This window comes from Liolophura sinensis, chromosome 1, assembly GCF_032854445.1.
Source record: "Liolophura sinensis isolate JHLJ2023 chromosome 1, CUHK_Ljap_v2, whole genome shotgun sequence".
In the NCBI taxonomy this organism is placed as follows: domain Eukaryota; kingdom Metazoa; phylum Mollusca; class Polyplacophora; order Chitonida; family Chitonidae; genus Liolophura; species Liolophura sinensis.
Window position 1 is genome coordinate 85,218,900 of NC_088295.1, and position 15,679 is coordinate 85,234,578.

General features: G+C 39.4%; 2 protein-coding genes across 3 annotated transcripts; one reads left to right on the top strand and one right to left on the bottom strand.

Annotated features, from left to right (window-relative positions):
- Positions 1 to 1,259: 1,259 nt before the first annotated feature.
- Positions 1,260 to 15,150, top strand: LOC135481802 (uncharacterized oxidoreductase YjmC-like). 2 transcript variants are annotated; one of them, XM_064761520.1, is made up of 12 exons: positions 1,260 to 1,440; positions 4,745 to 4,855; positions 6,875 to 6,955; positions 10,507 to 10,568; positions 10,846 to 10,899; positions 11,633 to 11,731; positions 12,438 to 12,503; positions 12,814 to 12,883; positions 13,164 to 13,288; positions 13,662 to 13,757; positions 14,443 to 14,553; positions 14,796 to 15,150. In XM_064761520.1, the coding sequence occupies exons 1-12, from the start codon at positions 1,272 to 1,274 to the stop codon at positions 14,841 to 14,843; spliced, it is 1,092 nt and encodes a 363-aa protein (XP_064617590.1). In that variant the 5' UTR covers positions 1,260 to 1,271; the 3' UTR covers positions 14,844 to 15,150. The 2 variants fall into 2 exon arrangements, with proteins under 2 accessions (XP_064617590.1, XP_064617592.1); XM_064761522.1 differs by having other exon boundaries at positions 13,164 to 13,243.
- Positions 8,201 to 9,491, bottom strand: LOC135481962 (stress-induced protein 1-like). The gene has a single exon (XM_064761757.1). The coding sequence runs from the start codon at positions 9,211 to 9,213 to the stop codon at positions 8,740 to 8,742; it is 474 nt and encodes a 157-aa protein (XP_064617827.1). The 5' UTR covers positions 9,214 to 9,491; the 3' UTR covers positions 8,201 to 8,739.
- Positions 15,151 to 15,679: the final 529 nt, after the last annotated feature.

Sequence of the window (15,679 nt, forward strand, 5' to 3'; positions counted from 1 at the left end):
CCATATACATGTACGTATACAATAAACTTCATAAACTTCTGGAACACGTGACGTGACTCATCGCTAGAGCGTCTTCCGTGGGAAATCATCATGGCCATGTAAAATCTTAGTGCTGGCGCTGGATTGAGCATAAATATCGGGATGGCCGCAGGCAGCATTTATAAACCCAGTACGTTACGACATATCGTGTACTCTCTATATTATCACTTTCACACCTAACATGTCGAAATATCACATGGTGTTTTGTACAAATTTATATATTTATTTATTTGATAAGTGTTTTACGCCGTAATAAGGAATATCTCGCTTATACGACGTCAGCCGGCATTATAGGAGAAAACCGCGCAGAGCCTAAGGGACCCCCCCCCCCCCACCCCCAATATGACCGGAGAGGAAGACAGCATGAACTGGAACTGAAGTCATAGCGACCGCACTGGTGAAAGGCTCTTGAGTTTATTGGGCCGCGCTGGCACGCCAGGCACACTGCAGAGGTAAATGTAGCTGAGGCTATGGTTGTTGCGTCCATTGTGACTCGAAATCACTTACATCCATGTAGCAGATCAATACCCATCGCTAATAAAAATGTATTGACAGTTTTCATCCCAACTTGGTCAGTTCTTCTCTGTGTAGTCTTATACTAATAATATATATGGAAGTCTATGGAAGGTTATGTGAAAGATTAGGAAAACAATCAGGCCTATTCTAACAAGTTTTATTATAACATACATAGGCCTAGCTGATAATAAACTATTTCAGTAACATAACACAACGCCGTCTGTATGTGGTTGTATTATGAACAGCCATTTATTCCCCTCTAGTATTAGGGTTACACTTAAAACATATACAACTGATTGTGTGAGGCCTCGAGAGTAGCTAATCCTCCATAGGTATAAATGCGCTCAAAATTACTACACATACAAGTCTAAAGCATGTGCAATGCCTACAGCATTGTTTGGCGAGATTCGATACATCGCTTTTTTTAAATTTTGTTTCATTGAAAGATGCTTTGTGCAGTGACTATGGGAAGGCAGATCCAGAGCACCTAATAAACCAATAGGTGAATTGAACCTCATAAAGTAGTAAACTGTGTCCAAAGTGTGGTGAATAAATGAACAGCGATTTACATTCCCCATCACGCATTCAGGGGAGTTAACTGCTACATGGACATTGTCTTACAGCATTTACTGGTACCGTGTAAGAGTGCAAGGTGCGTGGTCTAAGTAACAGTAACACCAGTTACAGCAAAAGGAAGAGAAACGTTCAGTATAACCATGGCTGAGGCTGCGAACTACAGCGTTGTACCCCTGGAGGAGTTAAGAGCATTCGTTGTCCGCTGTATGGAGGCTGTAGGCACCCGGACCGACCATAGCGAGGCCCTGGCCGAGCTGCTAGTGACCGCTGATCACAGGGGTCATTTCAGCCACGGTCTGAACAGGCTCGGTAAGCACTTGTACATGTCTCTCTGTAAATGATACTATACCATGTACAGACTCTCGTATGTATCGCGATCAAGACCAGATAACCATACACAGCCCACTCGATCAGTCAGCGTACGACGGTGACCTCCCTTGGCAGAGAATAATGCTCGATGTACTAAACTGAGCCAAAGCCAGTCACATGCGTTAATAGTTTCTTTTACATAAACAGAGTTCACACCAAAATGATATACATGCTCAAGAAATTTTCGCGTGTAAGAGGGATCGATCAGATCGATGTTGATCGAGATAACTACCAGGAGTGCATATTGTAAACCACCGAGTTTTTGCAAACTACTGATGAGCTGTGTTACGTGTAGTGTACGTATAGACTTGCATAAATGATGAAGACAGTTTGTGGTCCCCAAAGAATATGACCGTGTAAAGGACGACCGTTAAGTGGCACCAGTTCAAGGCCTGGGAATAATGAGATTCGCTTACTCACTGAGCATGTCCACTTCCCAGATACGTAGAGAACAAGTGCACAATTCCACATGTAAGTTCTACACGTAAGACGGGTAGCCCACTTTATAGGCTATAAGAGCAATTAGAAAAATGTGTACTCAACAGATGCACGCGCTATACATATGCGTTCACGAGATAGAAGGTATGGTATTATAGTGCTCACCTTGTCAGCTTACAGCTGTGTATGAAAGCATGAGGCGTGTGAACAAGTATAAGTCCCAATTGTGGAAAGAAAACAGTGGTTTCACGCAGTAATATCATTGTAACAAAAAACACAATTGTCAGTCTTGATTATGTACGCACTATTTACAATGTTGTATATCAAAATCTTACAGTGCAATATGTCTTGTACGTGGGAAGGTCTGACAGCACTATAATGCTGGCCGCCGTCGTATAAGTGAAATATTCTTGAGTACGGCGTAAAACACCAATCAAATAAATAAATAAATAAATAAATAATATTTCTTACGGTGTCGAACGTTTCACGACTTCATTTTCCATAGTAAAGGAGACCAGTGAACATGTGAACATCATTATACATGTTCCTGAACAGTTACGAGATATGCGAATTCCATATCTGTGTGACACCGATACTTACAGAACCAAAGAGCCAAGCCTTATGACCAGTGTTAAACAGAACGTGTGCACAGCCAAAGGGCCAAACCTAAAGAAAGATACTGGCAGAGTACGTGTGCGCAACCACGCAGCCATCGCGCAAGACCTGTATCTACACAGCACACGTGCACAGGCTCAAGCCCAACCTAATGGCATATACTTACACGGCGAATGTGCTCAAACAAGGAGCCCATCCGTAAGACAGATACGCCACATGTACACAAACAAGGAGCCCATCCGTAAGACAGATACGCCACATGTACACAAACAAGGAGCCCATCCGTAAGACAGATACGCCACATGTACACAAACAAGGAGCCCATCCGTAAGACAGATATGCCACATGTACACAAACAAGGAGCCCCCCGCAAAGATAGATACATAAACTTATAAAGCACATGTACACAAACAAGTAGCCCACCCATAAAACAAATACTCATATGGTATATTTTCACAGTCACAGAGCCCACACTTAAGACCTGGCATTAAGGGTTTATCTTAATCCCAGATAAGACCAACACCAGTTATACAATACGTGAGGTAACGTCGATACTTAAATCTGGCAGTGTATTTCAAATTGAAAACTATCGGCCCATTTCCATTCTTCCGTGTTTCAGCAAATTCTTGAAAAAGCAGTATCAGCTCGAATCCTTGGCTTTATGGACAAAAATGACACAATCAGTTCGTCTCAATTTGGTTTTCAACCTTACCATTCTGCTTCATAAGCTGTATTATCACTGGTAGACAAATTAGTGAAAGCTGAGTAGGACAAATGATTCAGTCTACCGTGCTTTGTGGACCTTTCCAAGGCATTTGACACCGTCAACCACTATATCTTGTGTAGAAAACTGGACCACTATGGATTTAGAGGCGTTGCCAGTGCATGGTTTAAAAATTATTTGACTGGGAGATGACAGTGTGTCCAATATAATGATACAATATCTTCTTATAAAAGATATTTCATGTGGCGTCCCCCTGGGGTCAATACTTGGGCCAACTCTATTCCTCTGATACATCAATGGCTTAAGAATGTTACCGCGTGGTTACATCTGCTATTGTTTGCTGATGACACCAGTGTTATGCTATCTGATGATGATCCCATCAAACTTACGACAACTGTTACCGAGGAACTTAAACAGTTTATTTGGTTCTCGGCAATTAAACTCTCGCTTAATGTAAGTAAGACCAAATTTATGTTTATGAAACCATTCAGAAATAACACAAATATTTACCAAAACTTACTGTAAATAACACTGAAATTGATTTATTTGATTTATTTAATTGGTGTTTTACACCGTACTCAAGAACATTTCACTTATACGAGGGCGACCAGCGTTATGGTGGGATGAAACCGGGCAGAGCCCGGAAGAAACCCCCGAACAAGCTACCCTTAAACCTTAACCTAACTTCATCAATGTCCATTTTCAAACATGGTCTTCAAAAGTATTTACTTAAGCAGTAGTTGCACGTTGAATATCACAATCATGTTTTTTATGTTCTTTGTTTTGATAATGTGTTTGTCACATAGATAGGTAGGCTACATATACAAAAATGCTTCGTACCGATTTCACCAAGTACATACCATGCTCAAATAATGCCTTGTAAATAATATCAGGGTTAATAATATCACGGAGCCCACATGTACAAAGCCACGGTGCCCACATGTGCAAAGCCACTGAGCCCACATGTGCAAAGCCACGGAGCCCACATGTACAAAGCCACGGAGCCCATACGTAAAATCAATGCTTACACGGTAAAGCCATGGAGCCCACATGTACAAATCCACGGAGCCCACAAGTACAAAGCCACGGTGCTCACATGTACAAAGCCACGGAGCCCACATGTGCAAAGCCACGGAGTCCACATGTGCAAAGCTTGCATTTGAGTTTCTGGGAGGATCGTTGTTATATTATATGTAAAAAATAGCTAGAGGGCACTGTGACTATATATGTGTTTATCTTCATTATTCATGTTATCTTTATTATTTTAATTCACGTTCATTTTGTTGTTAGCTTAATGAACGACACTGATGCTTCAGCAAGATTTTCCTTTTAGAAACGTTAGTGACGTTTTCTAATCATGTACCTGTCTGTGCTAAGAAAGACTTAATACGGGAGGCAAATAACATTACACATGTTGGAAGGCTACTCGTGGGTTTCTTAAATATCAAAGTTTATGTCTGTTTTCAGATAGTTATATGGCTGACAGAGAGGCTGGACTATGCGCATCAGGAGACGTCACTCCTGTCATCGTCAGCGAAAAGCTGTCCGTGGCTAACGTAGATGGAAAAGATTTACTAGGTCAGTACATGTAACTGAAAACCTGCTGATTAATCAAATGATTACGTATATAAATCGCTTACCCAGCTGTTAAAGGAGAACAAAACCTAAAAACATGACACTATGGGCTGAAAAGAGCACACTTTTTTCTATCTGGTGGTGCCTGCTGCATAATTTTGCGATTTTTCCTCGCCATACACGTAAAACCTGAAAACGGCAAAGCTGGCATAAATCGCCGAGTCCATCGCGTCCTCCATCTTTAACACCCTGTAATTTATGCTGGGAGTGTGTTGCCTCTCAGCCAGTGGGAGTCGTTAAAACTGCCGGCTTGTTCGTGTAAACTCAAAACGTCCATCATTCCGGTTTCCCGATCGTCAAGCGGAAAACGAACTGTACTGTTCGCTACTTTCTGGGAAGAAGAGTTCTACGGGAAATGTACGAAGTTCACTTCGGCGGTTTCCGACGGCAATTCTCCTCCTAACACAGAAGACTTCAGGACTAGTTCTTAGGCAAAATGGAGTCGCCCATGGTGGATTTTGGCGCTGACTTTTTTTTTATAATTTATCAACTTGAGGCACATATTAAAATTTTTTATGGCATGCATCTGCGAGGAAAAGCATACTCTTTTCAATGGTATTTGATTGATATTTAAATTTTCTTCTCCTTTAAAAATAACAGCAAGTATATACACATATATAATGCATGGTTCAGGGTAAACTACATGTATATATATATATATATATATATATATATATATATATATATATATATATATACATATATATATATATATATATATATATATATATATATATATATATATATATATATATAAAGATTTTTCTGATGTGAAGAAATGAGAAATGACAAAATAAAAGAACAAACAAATAAACCTTCTTAACTTTCTACATCTTTGTATTCCGACTGCAGTTTCGAACGTCTCTTTCTTATAAGGTAATGAAGTGTAGCAGATCGTCAAGTTTTATATTAGGGTATGTTTCCAGGGAGTAAATGGTTTCTGGAACAACAAATTTTCAAGGATGGACATGGCAAGCATTGTAAACAACTATACACTGAGAGAGATCAAAAAGGATCATAATGCTAATCTTTATAAATTAGTGTAAAATTAAACAATACAATACAGTTCATTATGTACATTAAACGTATCATATGGTTAATTAATACACAAGTGTGGTCAAATGGTCGAGACCTCTGACCGATGGCGTCCATTTAGGCCGGGTTGATACTTATTAATAACATCTAACATAGCCTGGTTTCCATCCTGAACTTTGTAAAAATGAAAGGCGGTGTTCAAGTGATATGGAGATAGAACAGGGTCTAATATGTCGACAAACAGGAAAAAGAGCAGTGATTTTCATTGAAAATCTGGTGTCTGTGTAGGGTTAAATATATACAGTAATATTTATTTAGTTAGTTGATTGGTGTTTTACGCGTACTCAAGAATATTTCACTTATATGACGGCGGCCAGCATTATGGTGGGTGGAAACCGGGCAGAGCCCGGGGGAAACCCACGGCCGCCCGCAGGTTGCTGACAGACATCCACACGTACGGTCGGAGAGGAAGTACAGTAATATTAGTGTGTGTGTGTTTCATATATACGCCAGGGCCTCCATGGCCGAGAGGAAGAGCACGCCAGCACTGCGCAATGACCCAGGAGCCTACCACCAATGCGGTCGCTGTGAGTTCAAGTCCAGCCCATGCTGGCTTCCTCTCCGGTCGTACATGGGAAGGCCTTCAGCAACCTGCTGACGGTCGTGGGTTTCCCCGGGTTTTGCCAGGTTTCCTCGCACCATAATGCTGGCCGCTGTCGTTTACGTCGTAAAGCAGCAATAAAATAAATGAATAACTACATGTATATACGAGAACTTTTAATAGCATGTTGTGCTACACCATATTTGACATAGGGTCATATGTGAGAGATATAAATGCCTTTAAAAGATGGTACATTTGTGTTTATTTCTGTTTATCTCAGAAAAATGTGTTATAGACTGACAAATCATTTGTAAAATTTTTCATAGGTCCTGTAGTAGGGAAGTTTTGCATGGACATTGCCATCAAAAAAGCGCGGGAAACGGGTGTAGGTTGGGTGACTGCCAGAGGTGAGTAGGCTGTCCTACACGTAGCTGTAGCTGCTTACCCTATTACATCTGATCATTACATCTCTGTGTACATTCCAAGCCGTTTATATCCACGTACCGGTACGTTTACAAATTTAAAGTGAAACAAACCAAAGGAGTGAAACCGGAAACGCAAAATGGCAAAAGTAAACGAACACAAAGGTCCAGGTAAACCCAATATTCGCTCGAACAAATATATTCCTCTATGTCAGGCTCGACATATCCTCATCTGTCTGTCCCCCAAATGAAAAAACAAAAGTGCATGAAAAGAGTTGTAGCCCAAATGCGAAGTCATACCTATTTTAATACATCGCGGATAAGGGGGAAATTACAATTAGGTTGTCATGAAACCTGCGGAAATACATAAATATGAGGCACACACATCGTCACTTCTGAGTGTACTCCAAAATTTAACACTGCACGTGGAAACAACCGAGGTTGTATTCTGGACAACAAGGCATACACATTTATATAGTTAAGTTTTCATTCCTATTATTAATCTGGTGTTTAGGCACCGGGATCACGGAGCGATCTTAGACTTAAATCAATATTTGAGATAACGTTAATATTGTTATTTCCGATGTAACATGGTCAAAATATTGCTTGCCAACGTAAAGTCTGGGTAAGTTATTGTAAAAAAAAATCAGCTAAAATAATGGCATGGAGCATTCCAACCTTAATGATTAAAAGTTTAACTTAAGTCTTTAAGATCGCTCTGTGATCCCGGAACTAACGTCTACAATGTCACATTTACATGAGCAATATATATCACTTTTTACTGAAACGTTGTTCTGTCTCTTGGTAATGAGCTTGAACAAAAGGGTTGACATCGGTGGGATTTCCGCTGCCGCCTGCCTGGCTTTTGCCATAGATTTAGAGAAAAAAAGTCCTTTCAATGGCTAGAGATCCTTTTCATCGATGGATAAGCTTTTCATGCCGTGGAAAATGCATAGCACAGGAAACGCTCATCTTAACTTTTTAGTCACTGCACAGATATTTATCCTTGATTGCTGCCAGATGGGAAGTTTGTGTGCACTTTCAGAAACTAGATTCAATTTCATCAGATCGACGTGGCCCATTTCATTTAATGATTTCCTCAATCAGAGATTGTCGTGCATGTCTGGATTAATGTAACTTGTACACTGTCGTACTGTGACAAAAGTCCTATGTGAAATATTCAAAATATAATAAACGTTGCTTTACACCAGACAACTTTAAACACAACACTTTAGTTTAGGTTCAAGTCCAAATATTTTATTTGCTGGACAAACAAAATGTTCACGAACACAAACTGATACAAATCAAGGTGAACAACTGCTTGTTGTTTCTGTAGAAAGTATCTGTTATTCACGCAATATTGATGAACAATGCGAAATGAAGAAAATAATAAAACAATTACCCTTAGTTTTAAAGTGGACATCTCTGTTTACAAAACAAATAAATCAGTAACACAAACATTATTACAAAAATCACAAATTGGTCATGTTGGTGATACCTGTATAATGAATCAACATTTTGCAACAAAAGCGTCAGGAAGTACAGAGAAAAGTTAATACTTCTCGTATTTGAGACACAAACACGTACAAGTTAAGCTTTCTTATAAACTCAAATTCTTTCTGCATGTTCTTACAAAAAAGTTCATGAGTACATACAGATTTTAAAGTCTGTCACCGTTACTGTTCTGATGACCCTCGGCCTTCGCCTACCTCTGGGAAGTAAGCTGCGATATTAACTCTTCAAGGTTCATGTATAGCGCTGCTGGAAGTTCACTTGTGAGTAATGGGAATGGCAACGTCTTGTTTCTTCTGTACAGGGGCTTCAATGGACAGAACTCCGTTTTGATTTAGCTTGGACTTGAGCGTTTCCACGTTGACGCCTTCAGGGATCGTATACTGGCGCCGGTATTCCCGGTATGAAATTCTCCCGTCGCTCTTTTCTTCGTGCTTTGCCTCAATGGTCAACATGTTGTTGGCAGTAGTAAGGTTGATTTCTTCTGGTTTGAACTGACGCAGGTCGAACTCGAGGTGGAATTTCTTGTTGCCGTCTTTGTCAGTGACAATGGGGTTGTCCATTCTGAACGCCTCATTCATGCCGATGTCCAGTGGTTGCCGGGTTGGCACCAAATTGTTGTATTGGTTGTTCATTCGGCGCATTTGCTGATTCATTTGTTCCAAATCTGAGGCCAGGGTTCCCCAAAGATCGTCTTCAAATCCAATGGGCACGTATCTGGATAGAGCCATATTGTAGTTTAGATGCAGCTGTAACGTTTTAACAAAATATGCTTACTTACTGCAGTTCACAATCAACGCTGTACGTTGTTGTTGTTCACGAACGGAGGCTTTCGTGTCTGTCTTTGCTGATAGTTAATCAATCTGCTGAAGTGACTGTGTATCCTCACACGGTTTTATAGCCTGGTCAACGACCTGGAGAAACTTCCCGATGCCTCGACAGGTCAATGACCGATCATACCACGTGCATGGATGTAAACGTCTGGGAGAAATTTCTAGAGGCTGTAATATTCAAGGCTCGCGCTGCGCGTTGCATCATGGGATACGGTCAACTCATTACAGGTCAAGGCTGAGGGCTGTTCAAAAATCGATTTTTTTTTTTTTACATATTTTTGGAATATTTATTCAGTAATTTCGCGAGATTTATTAGTAAAATATAATACATTTACAGTCTATACAGACATTTATAAATTGTCACAACTAGCTTGAGAGTGGCTTGATATTTTCTAGACAGCTGGCACGTTGGGCATACAACAACACAACAGACGCACGTGGTGATGTTTCCTTTTTCCGAGCGCTTTCCAGCCATCCAGATTACGCATACTCAATGGAAAGGGTATCTGTTAAATTACCCGTGTTGAGGTTTGACACCAAATAATTATGTCGCAGCGACAGGGGAAAAAAGAAAAAAAAGGAATAGAAAAGCAATGAAATAACGGTAAAGATGACTAAACAACTATAAAGTACCTTACCCTGACTGATCAGATACGCACTTCTGTTGGGTATTATCTTAGGGATTTTCTTCCAACATATGCATGTAACTGCATGTGTAGGGTGGGAAACGCTATATGCACATTATTTACATTTTGTAAATTTAATTTCCTTCAGATTATTAAATAGAGCACACACAAGTCGAAATGTATGAAAAATACAACTCAAGCGAGAGTATGAACTAAAAGGACACACACACGGTGTACAAAAAAAACAACTAAATAAAATTTATAAAAGCTCCAATTTAACACCAGTTTGACCGTATCTTGCACTTTTCTTTTTGGATTACTTGTATGCCTTTTCTAAATTGAATCTGGGAGATCGAAACAACGAACACGCAAATGTCCACAAAGGCTTTCTAGATATCGTGTCGATAAACGCCTGTTTTTTTTTTTTGTTTTTTTTTGTTTTTTTTTTTGTTCTTAATAATCTTGTAAAAGAAATACAGGCTTTATAGATAATGTCTGTTTGGATAACGTCGTGTTCAAGGGACTAAGGCTAATTGAATTGATAACTGATATTTTTGTTTTGCAGCATCCAATCATTTTGGGATAGCTGGATGGTACAGTATACAAGCAGCATCACAAGGCCTTCTGGTCAGAACGTAACTTTAGTCACCAGAAACAACTGTTTGCATTTGGAGGGATATATGCAATGCAAACTTTAATTTACATGTACCTGTTGCAATAATTATCCAATAATTGATTTCAATTAAGTCAAAGAATCTCTTTACCAGTATGTATAATGGATTTTAATATTACATGACATACAGTTTCCAGTCAGCCATTATTATAGTTATTAGAACTATAATATTAGACGAGGATGAGGAAGTGGGGGGGGGGGTAAATTATGTAAATTGATAATATTTTGCAGGGCTTGGCATTCACCAACTCTTCACCAAGTATGGTTCCATCACGATCCAAAGATGTAAGCCTTTTTTTTTTCCTTTTTATTAAGTGTGTGTGTGTGGGGGGGGGGGGGGGGGGTCTGAAATCGTGGTGCAACAGGGAAGAATCAGGTCTATCTCATCATTCACGTTAAACGACATCTCCTATATTTACAACTTTAGGATGGCCACTTGCTAGTCTCCCATGCTTGCATAACTATATACCGTTCAGGATACACACTTTCCTTACGTCACATATAACACTTCCCGCGCATGTCTATTCTGCATGGATATTTAATGACTTCACGCGACATCTGCCTTATTTGCCGAATTAGATTGCCCACCCTCTAATAATTCACGTTATATACACGTAGGCTACATTCACGTGTATATGCACATTACTTGGCATCTTCCATATTTAACTCTTCAGGTTACTCTGTCTCTTTCCATTGTATTACATGATATTTCACCGCTTTGGAATACCAAACCTTTTCACATTAAACCTACATGTATACCCGCATACTATAAAGTTGCCACAAGAAGACTCAGGATATGTACACACACCTATTGACTCCTCGTCGCCATATGACTAAAAAAAATGTTAAGTACGACGTTAAATGCCAAGCATTCATTCATTCATTCTTTAATACAAGTACTAGTTCATACTGCATTAAGATACCCATCCGTTTCGTTTTATATGAACATCGTCCATGTATTTCTGCGACGTTAAACCCCAATTAAGCACTCCATCACTCCATGTATTTCTCATTACAGGGTATACTTGGGACAAACCCAATCAGTTTGTCCGCACCCGCGGGGCCCGATGATATGTTTGTTCTCGACATGGCCACAACTACAGTGGCTCTGGGAAAGGTAAAGTCCTAATACACATTAACAGCCATGGCATGCCTTGGGCTTCTTGCAGACCTGAAAAACTAAAGAGATCATTACCACTGCATGGTGCCCAACTGTATGCAGTCCGTAGAGAAAACCTTCACTTAATCAACCGTAAAGTTAATAAAAACATTATAAGTGCAGTGTACTAAGCTATTCATTGCACCTGTAAATAAGTATAGCTTGTTGAACATGTTGCAAAAAATTCACAAGAAATGATATCGATTTATTATAGTGAATGGACAGCAGCCCCAGTTGGCTGTAATGCCAATAGGCATTTACCAGTATGTATACGCTTTCGGCAAGCATTCTTTCCTGACAACCGAGATGCCTAAGAGATTCACAGATAATAGCACCAAATACATGTATCATGTAAAGGCTCTCGACATATATGGCTCTGTATACTTATAGTTTACTTAAACGGGAAAGACACCGCTGTACTTGCACGGTTAACTTCGTCAGTGAGTTTCCTGAGCTCTCTTTTCCCCGTTAGTCTTCGGAACTGGATTTAGAATTTGAGTGGAGTGAGTAATGAAATTGTAGCATATAATATGATATATGACATTCATTTAATAATTCTGATTTCAATTATCTAAACACACTTTGCGCTATGGAGTCTAGAACAGACTGCTATATATATATGTACAATTTGCTAACGACATTTGATCTTCTGTACTGGTTCCAGGTGGAAATATCTGGGCGCAAGGGTCAGCCGATTCCACCAGGCTGGGGCGTGGACTCTTCTGGACAGGTGGAAAAAACATCACACAAACTAACGATTAAATAATTTTTGATTTGATTGGTGACGATTAAATAACCATTTATATATACTTTCAGTGTTTAAAATGCATGTAGACTTATTTTCTAAAAATGCGACAGTGATAATCCTTACAAATGTGAATATTCCTATATGTTACTCAAGACTGGTAATGTTTTCTTAGTATATCTTTGGTAGGCCTATGTAGCACTTCTGTTTGAAAATTGAAAATATGACAATTCACACGTTTGAGTTTCTGTGATAATGTTAAATACAACAGAACTGTCTTTGTATTGTCCTTCAGGAGACGTTTAACCCAGAGGAGGTGTTACATGGTGGTGGCCTGCTGCCACTGGGAGGCTTAGAGCTTACCGGTAATACTTATCATGCACACGGTCAGATGCATGTTGACTTACTGATTGGGAAGAGTGTCATTGCCACTACAGAGGCTAAATAAAATATTGCTGGTAGCAAATAATTCAGAGAATGATAATAATATGGCTCTCACGTGTACAACTTCCTATTGGCAAAAAAGTGTACGGTTGAATAAATGTCTGTGGATTTGGATGTATTTAGATTTGGATGATCGCCAGATGTACAGAAAATGCGTGATTGTTTTTTTTTTTTTGGAGTGGTGTCTGATCTGTTTTCAAGGAGGATATAAAGGCTACGGGTTAGCGATGATGGTGGAGATATTCACAAGTATCCTGAGTGGAGCCACATGCAGTCCAAATGTACGCTCGTGGTTAGACCATTCAACTCGTAAAAACGCAGACCTGGTTTGTACTTCTTTGATCTCGTTGGTAATAGGTTTCAATAATGTGGGTTTAAGTCGTAGGCCCATAATTCACAATTTTTTCAGTCATACATGTAACTGAGGAGTCGTTATGTGTTTGTACTTATACTCTGTCTTCTTGTGGTAGGACGTCGGGTCGGACGCTCTAACCATTAGGCAACCATGTACGTGTATGATGTTACTGACGAAATAATGTTGTACTTAAAACATATATTTTATTCAAATTTCTTACAGTTGCACTGTATACAGTAACCCTTGCATTTATACGTGCGTGGGTAATACAGATGTGTTTTTCCATGCAGTGATATGTAACGTTCTTGTTAAACCCCATATTTGTCTACTACATGTCTATCTAGGGCCACTGTTTCGTTGCCATCGACCCGGATGCTTTCGCCCCAGGCTTTGTTGACCGTATGAGTGACTTAATGGGTATATGTCGATCTCTAGAACCAGTAAGTCTGAAGTTTATATTTTACTGCTGCTAAGTCCAGACAGCAAGCATATACAAACTTGAAAATAGCTATAGGTGCCGTTTAAAATGGAGATTGAAAGGCTCTCGACGGCTATATAGAAAGGTTTACAGAATCATGAAAATGGTAGGTATACGTATACATGCCACACAGGTTCAGTACATAGGTTGAATTAAAGGGACACAGAATCGATTCTGATTGGCTGGTGTGGAAGAAAGGCAAGTCCAGGATATGCCTTGTCTATACTGAATTTTAGGTATGGCAGATTTATTCAAGCGTGACCAAGGCTGTAAGGCTTTGGCCCAGGAAACCCTATCTATAGTGTCAGCAAATTAGAGTCGATTCAGTCCAGTAATCATCCAGTAATCGTTGATTTTTAAAGCCATGCAGACTAAATTTGTTGTTTACAGTTTAATGTTTGAAGACAAAGTTATCATGATAATCTTTTCATAATTCAGCCTCTGTGCGGCAATTTTAAAAGCTTATCTAGAAGCAGTTAAAATATGTTTAAGTTCATACACCAATTTTTATGTACAATTATATGCATAGCTTGTGTATGGAGGCTAAGTAGTTGTGTTTTAATTCAGGAAGGTGTTATGAGAGATGAAAGTCTGAAGCCCTCTCATTGGTTACGGCTTACAGCTATATGTGAATATTTACTCTTCAGATAGACGGAGAGACAGAAGTACTTGTCGCCGGAGATCCGGAACGAAAACACATGGCTATGTGTAAGGAGCTGGGAGGAATCCCATACCATCCTAACCAGATTAAGTATGCGGTATGTCCATGTCCTACAGCATGTATAAAACAGTGGACCTATATCAAACTAAACTTCCACTTGGTAAAACAACAGTTGATGGATTATGCGGATTGTCAGGCGGCGATGCCAGGGACAACATATATATATATATATATATATATATATATATAGCTTTCCGCTGTTATACATTTATAATACGTAAATTTTTATGTAGGTGAAAAGCGACAAATTTTTAGTGAATGTCTCCATTTCTCTTGCAGAATGAAATTGCCGAAAAGTACAGGATCCCTCCAATGAAAACGCTCTAGCCGGAAGGAATTTAATCGTTATAATGAAACGTGCTTTCACCCCGTTAACTGAAGGGAGTTTTCGAAGGTATATCAAAAATAAAAAAAAAACTTAGGATGACGTGTTTGTTGAGTCGGCCGCGAAGACGCGTTTTCTATGAGACAGTATTAACGATGATCATGTATGATGTTCAACCATGTGTGTTGTCAATAATACTCATACCATATGTACTCAGCACATTGAGATGTATATTAATTTCTTGTGTACAGAAATATAGATATTACTGCGCCACGATGCTGCGATAAAATTCGTCGCGAAGTTTGTTTGTTTTTTTTTTTCATTTTGACAGAATCACGAGTATTCAAACCTAAAACACATTATCATTATTGCAACATCATGAGTCTGAGTTCAGTTCGTGTACTCATGTATAGTTTGAGTTCCTGGTGAGGGAGGCTTATATAATCAGCGTTGTCAGATAGAGAGTTATACCATGGATTAAGGTCGTCAATATCAATCGCAGGTTATGCATACTCTAGACAGAAATACTGTTTTTTTGGGTTGATGGGGGTGTGTTTGTGGGGGAGAGGGGGGGCAGGATGTGAAATCATATATAGTTGTTGGACTGCATCCTCTGATACTGTGCTGATAACAGCGGATACTTTTCAACAAGGTGAAGTAAGTTAGTGTACTTAATAAAAAAATACTGCCTATATAGTATTGCAATTACTTATTACTATTGCCTGTTTGCACAGCACGTCACCCTGCTGCGAATTTGTACTTAGTATTAAAGTGATCAGTGTATATCCAAGCTTCCCAGCCCATGCGAAGAATCGTGCTTGACTGCTATTAGTGTTTA